We start from the raw sequence: 23,572 nt of genomic DNA, 5'->3' as shown, positions 1-23,572 counted from the left end.
AAAAAAATAAAATTATGAAATCTTTCCCTGAAAATTTGCACAGTACTCCATAACAACATAATCTCGGTTTCAGTTGACAACACAAGAGAGATGTTTGGGTTGCGTACTCTGAGAATGGAGGTTCGCCTGTTAGAAGGCCTTACTGAAATTCTGGACACGGGTTGTGCATGATTTTCCAATGGTTCATTAGTTATGGGTCTAGAAACAGGAACGTGCTTCTATAGCCCTTCAGAGATCCATTAAGTCATCTCTTTGGAACTAATATACAAGCAGGCCGGCATGAAATAATATCCTGTGATCACAATCCCAATACCAAGATTTTTTTTATAGCTCAGCATTTCATAGCAATCCATTTCTATAATGCAGGAATGAGCCATTGACTGATTATGGGTCCACTCATTAAGTTTTTGCTTGTTGGCACAGTGGTAAACACTGTTGCCTCACAGAACCAGGGACCTGAGTTCGATTCTGACCTTGGGTCACTGCCTGTGTGGGGTTTGCACATTCTCCCCGTGTCTGCGTGGGTTTCCTCCCGGTGCTCCGGTTTCATAAAATCCCTGCAGTGCAGAAGGAGGCCATTCGGCCCACCAACCACAATCCCACCCAGGCCCTATCCCCATACCCCCTATGCATTTACCCTAGTTAGTCCCCCTGACACTAAGGGGCAATTTAGCATGGCTAAACCACCTAACCTGCACATCTTTGGAGTGTGGGAGGAAACCGGAGCATCTTTCCTCCCACAGGAGGAATGTGCAAACTCCACACAGACAGTGACCCAAGCTGGGAATCGAACCTGGAACCTTGGCGCTGTGAGACAGCAGTGCTAACCACTGTGCCGCCCCAACAGTCCCACAGTGGTTTCCTCCCACAGTCCAGATGAAGTGGATTGGACCATGCTAAATTGCTCCTTGGTGTGTAGGTTAGCTGGAATAGCCATGGCAAATGCATGGAATTACAGGGATTGGGGGGTGTGACGGTGGTGGTGGTGGTGGACCTGGGTAAGATGTTCTTTCGGAGAGTTGGTGCAGACTTGATGGGCCAAATGGCCTACTTCTGCACTGTAGGGATTCAATGGTATTCCAATTTATGACATTTCCCTCCACATAATCCAGTCTCCCCAACAATCTAACACTTTAACCAAAAACGTTTAAGTTTATAAAGAAAAATAACATCCCACAGGTTGTACTGTTCTGTAACCCCCACCTCGAGAGCGAAGGTTTTGAATTTTGCGAGCGTGATCTTATAAAAGCTATCCTTACAACCCTGAGGTTTTATTGCACTTGGAGGTGCTGCTATTTAAACTGAATAAGAAGTTTAACAACACCAGGTTAAAGTCCAACAGGTTTATTTGGTAGCAAAAGCCACACAAGCTTTCGAGGCTCTGAGCCCCTTCTTCAGGTGAGTGGGAATTCTGTTCACAAACAGAACTTATAAGACACAGACTCAATTTACATGAATAATGGTTGGAATGCGAATACTTACAACTAATCCAGTCTTTAAGAAACAAAACAATGGGAGTGGAGAGAGCATCAAGACAGGCTAAAAAGATGTGTATTGTCTCCAGACAAGACAGCCAGTGAAACTCTGCAGGTCCACGCAACTGTGGGAGTTACAAATAGTGTGACATAAATTCTGATTCTAGGATCGCATGATAAAGACTCAGGAGGAAAAAAGCAGAAATATTTATGTGAAATAGTGTGACATAAACCCAATATCCCGGTTGAGGCCGTCCTTGTGTGTGCGGAACCTGGCTATCAGTTTCTGCTCCGCGACTCTGCGCTGTCGTGTGTCGCGAAGGCCGCCTTGGAGAACGCTTACCCGAATATCAGAGGCCGAATGCCCGTGACCGCTGAAGTGCTCCCCAACAGGAAGAGAACAGTCTTGCCTGGTGATTGTCGAGCGGTGTTCATTCATCCGTTGTCGCAGCGTCTGCATAGTTTCCCCAATGTACCATGCCTCGGGACATCCTTTCTTGCAGCGTATCAGGTAGACAACGTTGGCCGAGTTGCAAGAGTATGTACCGTGTACCTGGTGGATGGTGTTCTCACGTGAGATGATGGCATCTGTGTCGATGATCCGGCACGTCTTGCAGAGGTTGCTGTGGCAGGGTTGTGTGGTGTCTTGGTCACTGTTCTCCTGAAGGCTGGGTAGTTTGCTGCGGACAATGGTCTGTTTGAGGTTGTGCGGTTGTTTGAAGGCAAGAAGTGGGGGTGTGGGGATGGCCTTGGCGAGATGTTCGTCTTCATCAATGACATGTTGAAGGCTCCGGAGGAGATGCCGTAGCTTCTCCGCTCCGGGGAAGTACTGGACAACGAAGGGTACTCTGTCCACTGTGTCCCGTGTTTGTCTTCTGAGGAGGTCGGTGCGGTTTTTCGCTGTGGCGCGTTGGAACTGTTGATCAATGAGTCTAGCGCCATATCCTGTTCTTATGAGGGCATCTTTCAGCGTCTGGAGGTGTCTGTTGCGATCCTCCTCATCCGAGCAGATCCTGTGTATACGGAGGGCTTGTCCGTAGGGGATGGCTTCTTTAACGTGTTTAGGGTGGAAGCTGGAGAAGTGGAGCATCGTGAGGTTATCCGTGGGCTTGCGGTACAGTGAGGTGCTGAGGTGACCGTCCTTAATGGAGATGCGCGTGTCCAAGAATGCAACCGATTCCGGAGAGTAGTCTATGGTGAGCCTGATGGTGGGATGGAACTTGTTGATGTCATCATAGAGTTGTTTCAGTGATTGTTCACCATGAGTCCAAAGGAAGAAAATGTCATCGATGTATCTAGTGTATAGCACCGGTTGAAGGTCCCGTGCGGTGAAGAAGTCTTGTTCGAACCTGTGCATGAAGATGTTGGCATATTGAGGTGCAAATTTGGTCCCCATGGCTGTTCCGTGTGTCTGGATGAAGAACTGGTTGTTGAAGGTGAAGATATTGTGGTCCAGGATGAAGCGGATGAGATGTAAAATTGCATCTGGAAACTGGCAGTTGTTGGCGCTGAGCACTGAGGCCGTTGCAGCAATGCCATCGTCATGGGGGATGCTGGTGTAGAGTGCTGAGACATCCATTGTGACGAGGAGCGCTCCTGGTTCAACTGCTCCATGTGTGCCGAGTTTCTGTAGGAAGTCCGTCGTGTCGCGACAAAAGCTGGGGGTTCTTTGTACAATGGGTTTCAGGATGCCCTCGACATAGCCGGAGAGGTTCTCGCACAGGGTCCCATTGCCCGATACGATGGGACGGCCGGGTGTGTTTGCCTTGTGTATCTTCGGGAGGCAGTAGAGATCTCCAACGCGGGGAGTACGTGGGATGAGAGCACGGAGGGTGTTCTGAAGGTCCGGATCAAAGGTCTTGATCAGAGTGTTGAGTTGACGGGTGTGTTCTTTGGTCGGATCTGCAGGTAACTGTCTGTCTGAGAGACTTTGCCGTCGCACCTCTCTCACCCTCCTCAACCACCTCATACATCAACTCTACAGCAAACGCCGCAGCCTGGAAACCAAGATCGAATCCATATTCTCAACTTGCGCTCAGGACGCAGACCAGCTGCGAAACTCTGCCAAGCAGACGAGACAAAGGAACTACACCATCTACATGCACACCAAGAACAGGAAACTTGAGAAACTCGGCATCACCACCAGCAGCAACCAAGCCTCCCCCAGTACCACAGTAGGAAACAGTCCCACTGCAGGGAAGTCCATTGTCAACTTGTCCGACTACACACTTCAACCAGATGAAATCGAAGTTCTCAGCCGAGGGCTTAATTTTTGCCCCACCACCAAAATAGACCCCATCAGTCTCGCAGCAGACACAGAGGAATTCATCAGGCGAATGAGGCTGAGGGAGTTCTTCCACAAACCCCAAGAGGCCAACAACGAACACAATGAGACAGCCAATGAACTGGAACAGCCGACAGAGAGATCCGCAGTGCATCCGAAGAGGAAAGAGTCGAATTGGACTCCTCCGGAAGGCCGCTGCCCTCGACTTGACATGTACAAGCCGTCAGGAGGTGCGTCAACACCAAATTCATCAGCCGCACTCACAAGACAGCCCCGAACATCACCCAAGCACAACGTAACGCTATCCACGCTCTCAAGACCAACCGCAACATTGTCATCAAACCAGCAGACAAAGGAGGGGCCATCGTCATACTGAACAGAACGGATTACTGCAAAGAAGTGTACCGACAACTCAACAACGAGGAACACTACAGACAGTTACCTGCAGATCCGACCAAAGAACACACCCGTCAACTCAACACTCTGATCAAGACCTTTGATCCGGACCTTCAGAACACCCTCCGTGCTCTCATCCCACGTACTCCCCGCGTTGGAGATCTCTACTGCCTCCCGAAGATACACAAGGCAAACACACCCGGCCGTCCCATCGTATCGGGCAATGGGACCCTGTGCGAGAACCTCTCCGGCTATGTCGAGGGCATCCTGAAACCCATTGTACAAAGAACCCCCAGCTTTTGTCGCGACACGACGGACTTCCTACAGAAACTCGGCACACATGGAGCAGTTGAACCAGGAGCGCTCCTCGTCACAATGGATGTCTCAGCACTCTACACCAGCATCCCCCATGACGATGGCATTGCTGCAACGGCCTCAGTGCTCAGCGCCAACAACTGCCAGTTTCCAGATGCAATTTTACATCTCATCCGCTTCATCCTGGACCACAATATCTTCACCTTCAACAACCAGTTCTTCATCCAGACACACGGAACAGCCATGGGGACCAAATTTGCACCTCAATATGCCAACATCTTCATGCACAGGTTCGAACAAGACTTCTTCACCGCACGGGACCTTCAACCGGTGCTATACACTAGATACATCGATGACATTTTCTTCCTTTGGACTCATGGTGAACAATCACTGAAACAACTCTATGATGACATCAACAAGTTCCATCCCACCATCAGGCTCACCATAGACTACTCTCCGGAATCGGTTGCATTCTTGGACACGCGCATCTCCATTAAGGACGGTCACCTCAGCACCTCACTGTACCGCAAGCCCACGGATAACCTCACGATGCTCCACTTCTCCAGCTTCCACCCTAAACACGTTAAAGAAGCCATCCCCTACGGACAAGCCCTCCGTATACACAGGATCTGCTCGGATGAGGAGGATCGCAACAGACACCTCCAGACGCTGAAAGATGCCCTCATAAGAACAGGATATGGCGCTAGACTCATTGATCAACAGTTCCAACGCGCCACAGCGAAAAACCGCACCGACCTCCTCAGAAGACAAACACGGGACACAGTGGACAGAGTACCCTTCGTTGTCCAGTACTTCCCCGGAGCGGAGAAGCTACGGCATCTCCTCCGGAGCCTTCAACATGTCATTGATGAAGACGAACATCTCGCCAAGGCCATCCCCACACCCCCACTTCTTGCCTTCAAACAACCGCACAACCTCAAACAGACCATTGTCCGCAGCAAACTACCCAGCCTTCAGGAGAACAGTGACCAAGACACCACACAACCCTGCCACAGCAACCTCTGCAAGACGTGCCGGATCATCGACACAGATGCCATCATCTCACGTGAGAACACCATCCACCAGGTACACGGTACATACTCTTGCAACTCGGCCAACGTTGTCTACCTGATACGCTGCAAGAAAGGATGTCCCGAGGCATGGTACATTGGGGAAACTATGCAGACGCTGCGACAACGGATGAATGAACACCGCTCGACAATCACCAGGCAAGACTGTTCTCTTCCTGTTGGGGAGCACTTCAGCGGTCACGGGCATTCGGCCTCTGATATTCGGGTAAGCGTTCTCCAAGGCGGCCTTCGCGACACACGACAGCGCAGAGTCGCGGAGCAGAAACTGATAGCCAGGTTCCGCACACACAAGGACGGCCTCAACCGGGATATTGGGTTTATGTCACACTATTTCACATAAATATTTCTGCTTTTTTCCTCCTGAGTCTTTATCATGCGATCCTAGAATCAGAATTTATGTCACACTATTTGTAACTCCCACAGTTGCGTGGACCTGCAGAGTTTCACTGGCTGTCTTGTCTGGAGACAATACACATCTTTTTAGCCTGTCTTGATGCTCTCTCCACTCCCATTGTTTTGTTTCTTAAAGACTGGATTAGTTGTAAGTATTCGCATTCCAACCATTATTCATGTAAATTGAGTCTGTGTCTTATAAGTTCTGTTTGTGAACAGAATTCCCACTCACCTGAAGAAGGGGCTCAGAGCCTCGAAAGCTTGTGTGGCTTTTGCTACCAAATAAACCTGTTGGACTTTAACCTGGTGTTGTTAAACTTCTTACTGTGTTTACCCCAGTCCAACGCCGGCATCTCCACATCATTTAAACTGAATGCAGGGAATAGGAATTGTACATTGTCTCATTGGACTGCTATGGAGTGGTAGCTTTTAACCTTTATTGTTGCTCATGGAATGTGGATGTAACTGGTAAGGCCGGTATTCATTGCCCATCCCTCGTTATCTCACTATCGCAAGTAATCTGAGGGCATGGACTTCCTCAATCATCCGGTGTGGCAAATTGCTCAGGTACCAATTGTTAGGAATGGATTAACAGACCTTCTAATTAAGTCCTAATTAGATGTTAATTATTCAATAGAAGTCACTGATATATAAAGGGGCTACAGGTGGCACTATTTGTTGGGGAGAATTGTGTGTGAAGTTGGGTCAAAGAAATTAAGGTACTTTCTGAAGAAGCAGAACTTGTGTCTCCTTTACTCCACAGCCACAAGTGGCACGATGGCACAGTGGTTAGCACTGCTGCCTCACAGCACCAGGGACCCATATTCGATTCGTGCCTTGGGTCACTGTCTGTGCGGAGTTTGCACATTCTCCCCGTGTCTGTGTGGGTTTCCTCCGGGTGCTCCGCTTTCCTCCCACAGTCCAAAGATGTGTGGGTCAGCTGGATTGGCCGTGCTAAATTACTCCTGAGTGTCGGGGGACTAGCTAGGGTAAATGCATGGGGTTATGGGGACAGGGCCTAGGCGGGATTGTGGTCGGTGCAGACTCGATGGGCCGAATGGCCTCCTGCACTGTACAATTCTAACGAGAGGTTAAGGAATGCTGCTTTAAAGATGGATTTGTCAGAAAATCTAGCTGTAAATAAGGAATTATAAGATTAAAACGAGCGATTCTCCTGTGAAGTAGGGATTAAAAATTAACAGAGTTCATCTGCCACACAAAGGTTTAAAAGTTCATAGACAGAGCCTGGCAATAATGGTGAACCCCAGAAGAACCCTGTGGCACTTCCTCAAGACAAAGCAGTTTAGGAGAAATAGGAAGTGGCCTTTATATTACATCAGCAAGGCACTGGTAAAGTGTAAGACACCGCAATCTAATAATGGATAATCTTAAGGATGACCCTAAATAACTTGTTAACTGAATCCTAGAAACTGGGTTTTATAAGGAAGTGTTCACTGTCTACACCTCTCAGTATCCGGTTTGTTTTTTATTCTTTCGTGGGATGTGGACATCACTGGAAAGACCAACAATTGTTGCCCCTCCTTAACTGCCCTTGAACTGAGTGGCAGTTCATCGTCGACCACATTGTGTGGGTCTGGAGAAGCATATAGGGCCAGACCGGGTAAGGATGGCAGATTTCCTTTCCTTCTACAAAAGACGACAGAAAGAAACTCTGCTGCTGGTGTGTTTTTTTCTGATGTCCATCTTTACAGGACACACAGTATAATAAGCCTTACCCAGTTGGGGAACCAAAGCAGGCCAGAATCCTCGCAGCGCTGAAATATCTGTCCATTACTGTGCAGTTCCCGACTGAAGAGGGTGAAGAATTCCAGCGATACTCCAGGACCATAACACGTTTCATCTTTAAATCTGACCTGAATAAAAATACCAATACCAAAAATATTTCAGAGTTTTCCTCCTTTCATTTTTATACAGTATTGTTCAATTATGTACACATCCATATGTATATATAATGAGGGGAGGTGAAGGCCTCGTGGCATTATCGCTAGACTATTAATCCAGAAATTCAGCTAATGATCTGGGGACCCACGTTCGAATCCCGCTACGGCAGATGGTAGGATTAGAATTCAATTAAAAAATAATGCCTATAATTAAGAATCTACTGATGACCATGAAACCATTGTCGATTGTCAGAAAAACCCATCTGGTTCACTAATGTCCTTGAGGGAAGGAAATCTGCTGTCCTTACCTGGTCTGGCCTACATGTGATTCCAGAGCCACAGCAATGTGGTTGACTCTCAACTGCCCTCTGAAATGGCCTAGCAAGCCACTCAGTTGAAGGGCAACTAGGGATGGGCAATAAATGCTGGCCAACCAGTGATGCCCATGTCCCACGTATGAATAAAAAAAATACACACATTGCTAATGTTTTGCTAGCCTATGAACAATCAAACATTTGCCTGTCTTGTTTTTCTATTGACCTTTCCATTAGTTGGCTATTAAGAACTGTTAAGTTCTGAGGTCCCCAGCATCACAGTGTCAGTGTTTAGCCAATCCGATTCATTTCAGGTGATATTAAGACCATAAGACCATAAGACATAGGAGCGGAAGTAAGGCCATTCGGCCCATCGAGTCCACTCCACCATTCAATCATGGTTGATTTCAACTCCATTTACCAGCTCTCTCCCCATAGCCCTTAATTCCTCGAGAAATCAAGAATTTATCAATTTCTGTCTTGAAGACGCTCAACGTCTCGGCCTCCACAGCCCTCTGTGGCAATGAATTCCACAGACCCACCACTCTCTGGCTGAAGAAATTTCTCCTCATCTCTGTTCTAAAGTGACTCCCTTTTATTCTAAGGCTGTGCCCCCGCGTCCTAGTCTCCCCTGTTAATGGAAACAACTTCCCTACGTCCATCCTATCTAAGCCGTTCATTATCTTGTAAGTTTCTATCAGATCTCCCCTCAACCTCCTAAACTCCAATGAATATAATCCCACGATCCTCAGACGTTCATCGTATGTCAGGCCTACCATTCCTGGGATCATCCGTGTGAATCTCCGCTGGACCCGCTCCAGTGCCAGTATGTCCTTCCTGAGGTGTGGGGCCCAAAATTGCTCACAGTACTCCAAATGGGGCCTAACCAGTGCTTTATAAAGCCTCAGAAGTACATCCCTGCTTTTGTATTCCAAGCCTCTTGAGATAAATGACAACATTACATTTGCTTTCTTAATTACGGACTCAACCTGCAAGTTTACCTTTAGAGAATCCTGGACTAGGACTCCCAAGTCCCTTTGCACTTTAGCATTATGAATTTTGTCACCGTTTAGAAAATAGTCCATGCCTCTATTCTTTTTTCCAAAGTGTACGACCTCGCACTTGCCCACGTTGAATTTCATCAGCCACTTCTTGGACCACTCTCCTAAACTGTCTAAATCTTTCTGCAGCCTCCCCACCTCCTCAATACTACCTGCCCCTCCACCTATCTTTGTATCATCGGCAAACTTGGCCAGAATGCTCCCAGTCCCGTCATCTAGATCGTTAATATATAAAGAGAACAGCTGTGGCCCCAACACTGAACCCTGCGGGACACCACTTGTCACCGGTTGCCATTCTGAGAAAGAACCTTTTATCCCAACTCTCTGCCTTCTGTCTGACAGCCAATCGTCAATCCATGTTAGTACCTTGCCTCGAATACCATGGGCCCTTATTTTACTCAGCAGTCTCCCGTGAGGCACCTTGTCAAAGGCCTTTTGGAAGTCAAGATAGATAACATCCATTGGCTCTCCTTGGTCTAACCTATTTGTTATCTCTTCAAAGAACTCTAACAGGTTTGTCAGGCACGACCTCCCCTTACTAAATCCATGCTGACTTGTCTTAATCCGACCCTGCACTTCCAAGAATTTAGAAATCTCATCCTTAACGATGGATTCTAGAATTTTGCCAACAACTGAGGTTAGGCTAATTGGCCTATAATTTTCCATCTTTTTTCTTGTTCCCTTCTTGAACAGTGGGGTTACAACAGCGATTTTCCAATCCTCTGGGACTTTCCCTGACTCCAGTGACTTTTGAAAGATCATAACTAACGCCTCCACTATTTCTTCAGCTATCTCCTTTAGAACTCTAGGATGTAGCCCATCTGGGCCCGGAGATTTATCAATTTTCAGACCTTTTAGTTTCTCTAGCACTTTCTCCTTTGTGATGGCAACCATATTCAACTCTGCCCCCTGACTTTCCTGAATTGTTGGGATATTACTCATGTCTTCTACTGTGAAGACTGACGCAAAGTACTTATTAAGTTCCTCAGCCATTTCCTTGTCTCCCATCACTAGATTACCAGCGTCATTTTGGAGCGGCCCAATGTCTACTTTTGCCTCCCGTTTGTTTTTAATGTATTTAAAGAAACTTTTACTATCATTAAGAAAGAGCTGAGGACACTGGATACTGCAAATGCTATGGGCCATAACAACATTCCAGCAATAGTACTGAAGACTTGCCCTTGAGAACTTGCTGTGCCCCTAGCCAAACTCTTCCAGTTTAGCTACAACACTGGCATCTACCCGGCAATGTGGAAAATTGCCCAGTTAAGCTCTGTCCATGAAAAGCAGGGCAAATCCAACCCGGCCAATTATCACCCTATCATTCTACCCTTGGTCATCAGTAAAGTGATGGAGGGTGTCGTCTACAGTGCTATCAAGTGCACTTACTCAGCAATAACCTGCTCACTGACACTGAGGATGGGTTCTACCAGGGCCACTTAGCTCCTGACTTCATTACAGCCTTGGTTAAAACATGGACTAAAGAGCTGAACTCAAGAGGTGAGGTGAGAGTCTTGACATCAAGGTTGATTTGACTGAGTGTGGCATAAATGAGCCCTAGCCTAACTACAGTCAATGGGAATCAGGGAGAAACTCTCCACTGGTTTGAGTCATACGTGGTACAAAGAACGATGGTTGTGGTTGTTGGAAGTCAATTGTCTCATTCCCAGGACATTGTCATAGGCATTCCTCAGGGTAGTGTCCTTGGCCCAACCATCTTCACCTGCCTCCTCAATGACCTTCCCTCCATCATAAGGTCAGAAATGATTGCTGACGACTGCACAATGTTCAATACCATTCATGACTCCTCAGATACTGAAGCAGTCCATCCCGAATATCCAGGCTTGGGCTGATAACTGGCAAGTAAATTTTGCACCACACAAGTGCCAGGCATTGGTCATCTTCAACAAGAGAGAATCTAACCACCTTCCCATGACATTGAGTGGCATCACCATTGCTGAATCCTCCATTATCAACAGCCTGGGCATTACCATTAAATAGAAACTGAACTACACTAGCCATATAAATACTGTGGCTACAAGAGCTGGTCAGAGGCTGGGAATTCTATGCAGAATAACTCACCTCCTGACTATCCACCCATCTACAAAGCACAAGTCAGGAGTGTGATGGAAATCTCTCCACTTGCCTGGATCAGTGCAACCCCACAACACTTACAAAGCTTGATACCATCCAGGACAAAGCAGCTTGCTTGATTGGCACCCCATCCACCACAATAAACATTCAGTTCCTCCACCACCGATGCACAAGGACAATATAGTGTACCATCTACAAGATGCACTGTATTAAGCGACCAGGGCTCCTTTGACAGCATCTTCCCACTGCCTACCACCTAGAAGGTCAAGAGCAGTGGATGCATGGGGACACCACTATCTGAACATTCCCCTCTAAATCACACAACATCCTGCCTTGGAAATATAATCGCCATTCTTTCATTGTTGCTGGGTCAAAATCCTGGAACTCCCTCCCTAACAGTGCTGCGGCTGTACCTACTTCATATAGACTGCAGCCGTTCCAGAAGGCAGCTCACCATCATCTTCTCAAGGGCAGTTAGGGAATGGGTAATAAAAATGCTGGCCTAGCCAGCAATACCTATAAATGAATATTTAAAACATTAAACCAGCCACCACGCTATTACATTGTCCCTCGTGACTGAATGACTTCAATCTCCTGAGCCTGGACTATAGAAAATCATCCCCACATAACTAAGTCAACTTTTGCGTTTCCCAACTTCCCATGGATCTTGCCAAAGTATTGGCCAGAAATAAACACGAATTTGAATCATATCTTTTAACTTGGCGCGATTGCCAACGGACATTGAGTAATATGTAAAAACTATTTTCATTTAGCCAGAGCCAGTTAATGATTCGATATAAGAAATATTCTACTGAAAAAAATTTCTGATTATTCATCGATGTGTACCTGAACTGAAGGATGATAAAGAGTTGATCTGGTCGATCTTAAGCATTTGAAAGCATCCTGAAGAATCGTTTGCCTTGACACCTGCAGAAGAATCGGTTGTACTGCCTGCGGACCAAATTATGGTGAAAAGAAAGAAAGACTTGCGTTATATATAGCACACACACATATATATCTCTATTACAGGGCAACCAGAATCTGAACACACTTTGCATTAAATGTAAGACTCGATGAAGGGTCATAACTGAGGCAATACAGGAAATTAGCCTGACAACTTGAACATAAATGACCACATCATGTTTTAGTGATGTTTTTTTTATTCATTCGTGGGACATGGGTGTCGCTGGCTGGTCAGCACTTATTGCTCATCCCTCATTGCCTGAGGGCAGTCAACTACGCTGCTTGGAGTCACATGTAGGCCAGACTGGGTAAGGACAACAGATTTCCTTCCCTAAAGGACATTAAAGTTTAAAGTTTATTTATTAGTCACAAGTAGGCTTACATTAACACTGTAATGAAGTTACTGTGACAATCCCCTAGTCGCCACACTCCGACACCTGTTCGGGTACACCGAGGGAGAATTTAGCATGGCCAATCAACCTAACCTGCCCATCTTTGGACAGTGGGAGGAAACCGGAGCACGTGGAGGAAACCCACGCAGACACGGGAAGAACGTGCAAACTCCACACAGGCAGTGACAGGAATTGAACCCGGGTCCCTGGCTGTGAGGCAGCAGTGATAACCACTATGCCACCATTAGTGAACCAAATGGGTTCTTCCGACAATCGACAATGGTTTCATGGTCATCTGTAGATTCTTAATTGCAGATATATTTTATTGAATTCAAATTCCACCATCTGCTGTGGCGGGATTCGAACCCGGGTCCCCACAACATTAGCTAAATTGTTGGATTAATACTCCAGCAATAATACCACAAGGTTATTGCCTCGCCTATGGGAATAAGTTTTGCACAGGACACCAAGGTAAGTACCAAACTCTCCTTCAAACATTGCCACAGGATCTTTTCTGTCTGAGAGAGGCAGTTCAGTGGGCACTCGAGGTATATACATTCTAGTATCAGCAACTCCCAGTACCCGCTATGCAATCTTCAGACAGCATCGGAGCTGGAGAACACCAGCAAGATCAACCTCAAAACAACTGCCAGAATAGCAGCTGATAAAAACTCAGGGCCGAAGTTAGCGAACATTGTGAGCTTTTCTCTAACAACCTGTGACATAACCTAAAGCTTCTGAAATGGCAGTTAGTTGAGACATACATCAGTCCACATGGTATATGCAGATATTCAAATATTAGGATACACTTCTCACAAAACACAATGTAATACATACTGCTTGTAGCACCGTGGATTCCATGGTCAATACTTGAAGCTTTGTTTCCATATCAAAGATGCAAGGATATACAAATAATTGCATTTGGAGCTATGGAAGGACAAAATCAAAACCAGTTACATATACATCATATACATCAACAAAATAACAAATGACTCCCATCAGAATTATTTCCCTCATTAAGAATCCTTATTGACATTGTCTTACTGCCCCAGTTCACTGCTTACCTCTGACCTAACTATGAGTTAGATATCGCTCATGGGATCAAAGGAAATGGGGCGGTGGGTGATGGGGGAGAGGGTGGAGTGTGAACAGGTTACTGAGTTGGATGATCAGCCTTGACCATAATGAATGGCAGGGCAGGCTCGAAGGGCCGAATGGTCTCCTCCTGCTCCTATTTTCTATGACGGTGGGACATTGTGAATTTCGAAATTCCACACACTGTGCATTTACACTGCTTTCTGTGCAAGTGATAAAATATAGCAATGCCTTCAACAGCAACACTTTATTTACACAGATAAAGTGCAAAACACCCAGTATTTTGGGGTGGCACAGTGGTCAGCACTGCTGCCTCACAGTGCCAGGGACTTGTGTTCGATTCCCAGTTTGGGTCACTATCTGTGTGGAGTCTGCATGTTCTCATCATGTCTGTGTGGGTTTCCTCCAGGTGCTCCGGTTTTCTCCCAAAGTGCTGGTTAGGTGCATTGGCCGTGCTAAATTCTCCCTCAGTGTACCCGAACAGGTGCCGGAGTGTGGCGACTAGGGGATTTTCACAGTAACCTGCATTGCATGCAAGCCTACCTGTGACACTAATAAATAAACTTTAAAAACTTTAGGTCTGCAGACCTGCCTTGGCCCCTGGACATGTCACATGGGATGAGGAGAAAGATCACAAAACAAAATTGTCATTACTCACAGAAGCAAACATTCAACACAGATAACTTACTTTGTGAAGTATTGAGCAGCGTTGCTGAAAGTCAAGCACTAGCCGGGAATTGCCATTCATTAGCTGTGAAGAAAACACAAAAGCAGCATCACAGATCAAGTTTGCGATCGTAACACCAGGAAATCATAGAATCATAGAAACCCTACAGTACAGAAAGAGGCCATTCGGCCCATCGAGTCTGCACCGACCACAATCCCACCCAGGCCCTACCCCCACATCCCTACATATTTTACCCGCTAATCCCTCTAATCTACGCATCCCAGGACACTAAGGGGCAATTTTAGCATGGCCAATCAACCTAACCCGCACATCTTTGGACTGTGGGAGGAAACCGGAGCACCCGGAGGAAACCCACGCAGACGCGAGGAGAATGTGCAAACTCCACACAGACAGTGACCCGAGCCGGGATTCGAACCCAGGTCCCTGGAGCTGTGAAGCAGCAGTGCTAACCACTGTGCTACCGTGCCGCCCAAAATGGACATTCTTAGAAAGCTTCCCTGAATAACACACGTTGCCTCAGTGAAATATTCCATTAGGAGTCACATCCTAGAACTGGCCAATCATGGGAGCACAATTCAAGTTTAAATTCAGTCTGGTTGGAATCCAGGGCTTCTACTCTTCTGTTACCAGTTCCCAATAGAACATAGAACAGTACAGCACAGAACAGGCCCTTCGGCCCACGACGTTGTGCCGAGCTTTATCTGAAACCAAGATCAAGCTATCCCACTCCCTATCATCCTGGTGTGCTCCATGTGCCTATCCAATAACCGCTTAAATGTTTCTAAAGTGTCTGACTCCACTATCACTGCAGGCAGTCCATTCCACACCCCAACCACTCTCTGCGTAAAGAACCTACCTCTGATATCCGTCCTGTATCTCCCACCACGAACCCTATAGTTATGCCCCCTTGTAATAGCTCCATCCACCCGAGGAAATAGTCTTTGAACGTTCACTCTATCTATCCCCTTCATCATTTTATACCTCTATTAAGTCTCCCCTCAGCCTCCTCCGCTCCAGAGAGAACAGCCCTAGCTCCCTCAACCTTTCCTCATATGACCTACCCTCCAAACCAGGCAGCATCCTGGTAAATCTCCTCTGCACTCTTTCCAGCGCTTCCACATCCTTCTTATAGTGAGGTGACCAGAACTGCACACAATATTCCAAATGTGGTCTCACCAAGGTCCTGTACAGTTGCAGCATAACCCCACGGCTCTTAAACTCCAACCCCCTGTTAATAAAAGCTAACACACTATAGGCCTTCTTCACAGCTCTATCCACTTGACTGGCAACCTTTAGAGATCTGTGGATATGGACCCCAAGATCTCTCTGTTCCTCCACAGTCTTCAGAACCCTACCTTTGACCCTGTAACCCACATTTAAATTTGTCCTACCAAAATGAATCACCTCACATTTATCAGGGTTAAACTCCATTTGCCATTTTTCAGCCCAGCTTTGCATCCTATCTATGTCTCTTTGCAGCCTACAACAGCCCTCCACCTCATCCACTACTCCACCAATCTTGGTGTCATCAGCAAATTTACTGATCCACCCTTCAGCCCCCTCCTCTAAGTCATTAATAAAAATCACAAAGAGCAGAGGACCAAGCACTGATCCCTGCGGCACACCGCTAGCAACCTGCCTCCAATCCGAAAATTTTCCATCGACCACCACCCTCTGTCTTCGGTCAGACAGCCAGTTACCTATCCAATCGGCCAACTTTCCCTCTATCCCACAACTCCTCACTTTCATCATAAGCCGACCATGGGGGACCTTATCAAACGCTTTACTAAAATCCATGTATATGACATCAACTGCCCTACCTTCATCAACACACTTAGTTACCTCCTCAAAAAATTCTATCAAATTTGTGAGGCACGACTTGCCCTTCACGAATCTCTAATTAATCTCTAATCTCATTTTGTTAGTTTCCGAGTTGTACCAACATGTTTTTAATTTTACTCGGACTGAAGGTTTGCGTCAATAATACATGGAATTTCATACTGTTCACTCAATGGATTACAGATCTAGAATCATAGAATCCCTACAGAGCAGAAGGAGGCCATTCGGCCCATCAAGCCCTGCACGGACTCTGTGGCAGAGTATCTTACCCAAGGTGACCGTCTCTGTGGAGTTTGTACATTCTCCCCCAGGCCCTTTCCCCATAACCCCACATATTTACCCAGCTAATTTTCCTTATTTATACATCTCGTGACACTAAGGGACAATTTAGCATGGCCAATCCACCTAACCCTGCAAATCTTTGGAGTGTGGGAGGAAACCGGAGCACCCGGGGGAAACCCACGCAGACACGGAGATTTAGGCAGCGCCCAATCTGCGGGATCCACACTGGGCATCCAGCCACGAGCGCGTCTCCCAGCGCTGAATTTCTGGTGCTGTCAGCTCTACACTGGAGATAGGCGCGGAGCCACATAATTTATGTTAATTTTTATTTCAATCTAGTTTAAATATGATTAGCGGGTCCAGGACTGAAATCTCCGGGCCCAATAACCTCTTCCCCCCCGCCCGCCCTAACCCCACCAGGCGTATTTCACCCCAGCAGGGTTGACAGTAATTCCCCAATTTCGGGGAAACGTACCTCAATAAACGCAGCTTGGGGATCGTTGCAAATCCATCTCACAGCACGTGTCTGAAAACAATAACATGATAATTAGTAGAAGTAAGAATCAGTTTGCAAAAACTTAGCTTTGTGTTTGATATCAACAAATATTAAATCAAATCCTGGACCAGTTAAACGTGAACATTTCAGATGCTGAGTCTTGCTTTTCACATTTTCCCTATGACAGATGTTAAGCTCATTGGCCTGTAGCTTCTTGCTTTCTATCTCCCTCCCTTTCTGAATAAAGGAGTTACATTCGCCATTTTCCAATCGAAAGGAACCATCCCCAAATCTAGGGAATATTTGAAAATTAAAACCAACCCATCACGAGGATCTAGTTTGATGTCACACAGGGCATGTGACCCTTACTCTGATGTGTGGCCCTTAAAGTGACCACAATAACTCAGTCCAACAGGTTGATAATCAGCATGCTAATTCTCCTGGCACTCATGCACAATTCCACAAAGGGAAACAAAAGTGTGTGAAGGTGTAGCATAACCTGCAATTTTGTGTTGAATTTTCCACTGTGAAATCCAACACCCACATTTGTAATGGAAACTGGCATAAAGATTTCACAGAGTAATCAAATCAGAGAGCAATACTGCACAGAAACAGGCCCTTCGGCCCAACCGGTCCATGCCAACCATGGTGCCCTCCCAGCTAGTCCCAATTGCCCACATTTGGCCCATATCCTTCAAATTCTTTCCCACCCATGTACTTATCCAAATGCTTTTTAAAGGTCATGCTGTAAATGTACCTTCCCACCAGTGGTGGCACTGCAGGGAAACCTCTCTGCTTTTATCAACTCTGTTTCTCAAATTGCTTCCATCTTCTCCGCCAAAACTCTTATTGGAGAATCTGAGCCAGCAACAGAGAAACTGCAATCCTATTTTCCTGCCCTTCCACCACGCTTCCATCCGATTTATTTTTTGTTTATATCCAATCAAAGTCCAATTCAAAGTCTCAGCAAGTGAGACATTCCCGATCCAAGCTGACAAGGCAAGCTCACCACTTCCTGTCTTGGGCTTGATCTACACGATCCAAGCTGATTGGAACAGGCATTGCACCTCCTCCAAGGCTTGATCTCATTTGCACCTTAGCCAAAAGGCCTAGATGCCGCTTTAAAAAATTGCTTCAAATGAAGCCTCAGTGTAACCTCATGACTTCAACCGAGTGCAAGATGCCAAAACTACACTTGACCTTAGCCACGCTTCCATTGGAGTTGCAGAAGAAGTGTGTCAGAAGGTCAAGAGTTATTGGCCCCTTCATATGAATGCCCAGAGAAACAGAGAGACTTGGTATCATTTTCAACAAAGCCTTTTATATGAATATTTATCCACCTACTATGAAAGAACATAGAACGTGGAACAGTACACCACAGGAACAGGCCCTTTGGCCCACAATGTTGTGCCAAACATGACGCCAAATTAAACTAATCCCGTCTGCCTGCCCTTGGTCCATATCCCTCAATTCCTTGCATATTCATGCGTTTATCTAAATACACCCTATCGTATCTGCCTGCACCACCATCCCTGGCAGCACATTCCAGACACCTCTCACTCTCTGTGTAAAAAACTTGTCCCTCAAACTCCTTTGAATTTTCCCTCACTCACCGTACGTACATGCCCAATGAAAGCTTCCATTAAAATTGCCATTACAGGAATGCAAAAAGTTGCCTCTGGGATCTTCATACACCTGCTTGAATTCACCTGCCGGGATATAATTAAACATAAATTAACATTTTGGGATACAATACAGGAGTAATTTGAGACATGACATATAGTAAGTATAGTGTGCTTGGGAGGAAAAGATGACTGATAACCACTGGTAGGAAGGTACATTTACAGCATGACCTTTAAAAAGCATTTGGATAAGTACATGGGTGGGAAAGAATTTGAAGGATATGGGTCAAATGTGGGCAATTGGGTCTAGCTGGGAGGGCACCATGGTCGGCATGGACCGGTTGGGCCGAAGGGCCTGTTTCCGTGCTGTATTGCTCTCTGATTTGATAGGGCAGCACGGTAGCACAGTGGTTAGCACTGCTGCTTCACAGCTCCAGGGACCTGGGTTCGATTCCCGGCTTGGGTCACTGTCTTTGTGGAGTTTGCACATTCTCCTCGTGTCTGCGTGGGTTTCCTCCGGGTGCTCCGGTTTCCTCCCACAGTCCAAAGATGTGCGGGTTAGGTCGATTGACCATGCTAAAATTGCCCCTTAGTGTCCTGAGATGCATATGTTAGAGGATTAGCGGGTAAAATATGTAGGGATATGGGGGTAGGGCCTGGGTGGGATTGTGGTCGGTGCAGACTCGATGGGCCCAATGGTCTCTTTCTGCACTGTAGGGTTTCTATGATTCTATGACTCTGGGCCTAAACTTCCAAAAATTCCCAAACTTTCTTCATGTTTGCCTTTGCTGTAGAATAATCAATAGAAACTAACTGCCACGGTTAGTCATCAAGTCCATTGACTGGAAGAATGATAGAAGGTGATTTGATTTATTATTGTCACATGCATTGGGACACAATGAAAAGTATTGTTTCTTGTGCACTATACAGACAAAACATACCATTCATAGAGTGCATAGGGGAGAAGGAAAGGATAGGATGCAGAATGTAGTGTTACAGTCATAGCTAAGGTGTAGAGAAAGATCAGCTTAATATATGGTAGGTCCATTCAAAAGTCTGATGGCAGCAGGGAAGGAGCTGTTTTTGAGTTGGTTGGTACATGACCTCAGACTTTTATATCTTTTTCCCGACGGAAGAAGGTGGAAGAGAGAATGTCCAGGGTGCGTGGGGTCCTTAATTATGCTGGCTGCTTATCTGAGGCAGTGGGAAGTGTAGACAGAGTCAATGGATGGGAGGCTGGTTTGCGTGATGGACTGGGCTACGTTCACGGCCCTTAGTAGTTTCTTGCGGTCTTGGTCAGAGCAGACTCTATGCAAAGCTATGATACATCCAGAACGGACGCTTTCTATGGTGCATCTGTAAAAGTTGGTGAGAGTTGTAGCGGACATACTGTATTTCCTTCGCCTCCAGAGAAAGTAGAGGCATTGGTGGGCTTTCTTAACTATAGCATCAGCGTGGAAGGACCAGGACAGGTTGTTGGTGATCTGGACACCTAAAACTTGAAGCTCTTGAATTAGCAATCTTTGGGGTTTTATGTCTCTCTCTCTATTCCTGTATCACTGCCAATGCTCCCTTTGAAATTTTGTTGTTGTGTGATGAGTTTTCTCAGCGCATGGTCCCTTTAAATTAATTTGCATGGCCATGAATACGATGTATTTATAACAGAACAACCCCTCAAACCCCCACATGGTACATTCCAAGCAAGGTACTCATGCAGTTAACTGGAAACATTGATTGCCACAATGCAATGCGGGATAAGAAAAGTCAATTGGTTTATCAAGTCCAATTTCTTCCAATGGACCACATAAAATTTGCTCTGTTATAGATTAAATTAAGCACACTGGCTGGGATTTTCCAGCCATTCACGTCAGTGGGATTCTCCGGTGCTGCCGGCAGTGCACCCCCGCCCACTGGTTTCCCGCCGGCATGGGGTGACGTCAATGGGAATTCCCATTGACAACGACGGGACCAGAGAATCCCACCACATGCAAACAACACACCACCTCCCGTCAGAGAATCTCACCCATTTACTCTTGAACAATGACGAATATAACATCCAGGAGAAAACCGCGAGGGCCAGTTCTGTGAACGGCAATATGATTGTCTCATTCATTGGCTACATCTGTTGGATATTAAGGGAAGTGTGCCTGTGTTTTCCTGATAGGTTTAAATTGGAGAACGTGTGGCTACAAGAGCAGGTCAGGGGCTGGGAATCCTGCAGTGAGTAACTCACCTCTGGACTCCCCAAAGCCTGTCCACCATCTACAAGGCACATGTCTTGAGTGTGATGGAATACTCCCCACCTGCCTTGATGAGTGCACCTCCAACAACACTCCAGAAGCTCGACGCCATCCAGGACAAAGCAGTCCACTTGATTGGCACCACATCTACACACATTCATTTCCTCCACCACTGACACACAGTGGCAGCAGTGTGTACCATTGACAAGATGCACTGAAGGAACTCACCAAGTCTCCTTTAACAGCACCTTAATGGTGGGACAAAATGAAGAGAGACTCAAACTTGCACTGACCTGGTAAAGTCTTTGTAAAATTTTTAGCGAATCATGTAATTTATTCATCTCTTTTAAGGTGGAATCCATGGCGAGTTGAAGAAGCCGCTTTGATTCTATTTGATACACGCACACCAGGCGTGTGAAGAAATCATCAGACATTGTACTCCACCAGCACTCTAGTCAAGAAAGAGCACAGAAATGTTCACGCTAAATAAAACAACCCACCAGAAGATATTCCATCAAAGAAATCAAACAGATAAGATGCACTGGAAGGATAGAACAGTGCTACGCTTAAAACTAATTGCGTTGGTTCTTTAACGATAATTTTCTCGGGAGTGCTCCTAATCAGCTGTCTTAACTGAGACAGAGACAGTGGGTGGAATTTTCCAGTCCCGCCCATGGTCAGGATTTTCCAGTGTCGCTGAAAGCTAATGTCAGCTGGCTCTCCAAATCTTCCGTTCCCGCCTGCAACGGGTCCCATCTCCCCTCCATGTTTGCGTGGTGTTTCCGCTTAAGTTCTGGTCGGAAGATGCACCAATATTTGAATGCTGTGTCCAACATGATCATCCAAGTCATTCAGACCCTTAGGATGGACACACATGGAGTATTATGGGGAGGAGGCAGCGGTCCAGTGGTATTGTCGCTGGACTAGAAATCCAGGACCAAGGCTAATGCTCTGGGACCCGTGTTCGAATCCCACCATGCTAGATGGTGAAACCTGAATTCAATAAAAATCTGGAATTAAAAGTCTAATGATGACCATGGAACCATTGTTGGAAAAACCCATCTGGTTCACTAATGTCCTTGAGGGAAGGAAATCTGCCGTCCCTACCTGGTCTGGCCTACATGCGACTCCAGACCCACAAAATGTGGTTAACTCTTAAATGCCCTCAGGGACGAGCAATAAATGCTGGCCCAGCCAATGATGCCTACATCCCATGGATGATTAGAGAAAAGAATACATGGCGCCATTCATTATCAGGACATCTCAACTTTACAACCTTTAAGGTATTTTTTGAAACATTGTCACTGCTGTAAAGGAGGAAATGTGGAAACCCATTTGATTTCCGAACTATTTTCTTTTGATTGCAACCAGCAATATTTTTAATTACATTTAAATGTTAACAAAAATCTTACCAAGAATTTTGAAGTAACTTTCTTCGAGTGAGAGAATGGCTTTGTTTAAAGAGTCTGTCAGCATTGCTGAGTCCCTGGGATCTTCCAGCACAGCAATCAGTTCTGGGAGAATAATATAAACTCGCATTGTTTCCACACAAGCCGGAGATCGAGGTAGTGACGGGATCAGGTAATTCTGTACTGCATTCTTCACCTGTAAAATTGTGAATGTCAGCGGTAGTAACTCCTTTATGCTAACTGGAAAGTCCAATTGATGCACATAGGGCAATGAATTGAACTCCAAAATGTGTTTTTCTCAAATTCCTTCTTAACATCATAAGACCATAAGGTATAGGGAGCAGAATTAGGCCATTCGGCCCATCGATTCTGCTCCGTCATTCAATCATGGCCGATAAGTTTCTCAACCCCTTTCTTCCAACTTTTCCCCGTAACCTTTGATCCCCTTACCAATTAAGAACCTATCTATTTAGGTCTTAAATACACTCAATGACCTGGACGTTTTTTACACAGAGGGTGGTGGGGGCCTGGAATGCGCTGCCAAGTAGGGTGGTGGAGGCAGGCACGCTGACATCGTTTAAGACTTACCTGGATAGTCACATGAGCAGCCTGGGAATGGAGGGATACAAACGATTGGTCTAGTTGGACCAAGGAGCGGCACAGGCTTGGAGGGCCGAAGGGCCTGTTTCCTGTGCTGTACTGTTCTTTGTCTTGTTCTTTGACTCCACAGCCTTCTGTGTCAATGAGTTCCACAGATCCACTGGGAATTTTTTGGAATTCTCCCAAAAAAGTTCCAACTGTCGAAATCACGGGAAACTGGAGTAAATCATGCTGGTTTTCTCAGTGGGAGTTCAGACTACAATCTCCCACACTGTGCACTGCAGAGGCCACCAGCGTGACTATCATTAGGTTTCAGGGGGCAGGGCCTATTCCCATTTGGGAGCCTAAAATCAGTGGGCCTCTGCGCTGCCCTGATCTGTCAGCCTCCCCATTTGCTGGCCAGCCCCGCGACCCCCAGTGCTGCCCCCCCAAACCCCCATGGCCCGATCGCGGCCCCCCGACCATTCGTGGGCCACCCCCAAGCACCCGGCCCAGCCCGGCCCGATTTTCAGCCCCCCCATCCCAGCAGTGACGATAACTCCGCTGGCAGGCACCCCCCACCCCCCCCGACCCCCCTGCCTGTCCCGATCGCTGGCCTCCCTCCTGCCCTGACCGATTCCAA

General features: G+C 46.5%; 1 protein-coding gene across 1 annotated transcript in view; it reads right to left on the bottom strand.

Moving 5' to 3' along the window:
• The window catches only part of LOC144491386 (putative E3 ubiquitin-protein ligase HERC3), a 56,374-nt gene that overhangs the window by 13,090 nt on the left and 19,712 nt on the right, over window positions 1–23,572 (bottom strand). Inside the window, exons 12-19 of the mRNA XM_078209145.1 lie at window positions 22,354–22,546; window positions 21,235–21,392; window positions 18,693–18,788; window positions 17,059–17,109; window positions 14,463–14,525; window positions 13,517–13,606; window positions 12,171–12,275; window positions 7,691–7,828 (exon numbers count right to left, since the gene is read on the bottom strand). Coding sequence (XP_078065271.1) covers window positions 7,691–7,828; window positions 12,171–12,275; window positions 13,517–13,606; window positions 14,463–14,525; window positions 17,059–17,109; window positions 18,693–18,788; window positions 21,235–21,392; window positions 22,354–22,546 — 894 coding nt within the window. The remainder of the gene's footprint in view (window positions 1–7,690; window positions 7,829–12,170; window positions 12,276–13,516; window positions 13,607–14,462; window positions 14,526–17,058; window positions 17,110–18,692; window positions 18,789–21,234; window positions 21,393–22,353; window positions 22,547–23,572) is intronic.

Source organism: Mustelus asterias, chromosome 1 (assembly GCF_964213995.1).
Source record: "Mustelus asterias chromosome 1, sMusAst1.hap1.1, whole genome shotgun sequence".
NCBI classification, from domain to species: Eukaryota; Metazoa; Chordata; class Chondrichthyes; order Carcharhiniformes; family Triakidae; genus Mustelus; species Mustelus asterias.
This window is presented reverse-complemented; position numbering and strand designations above follow the sequence as displayed.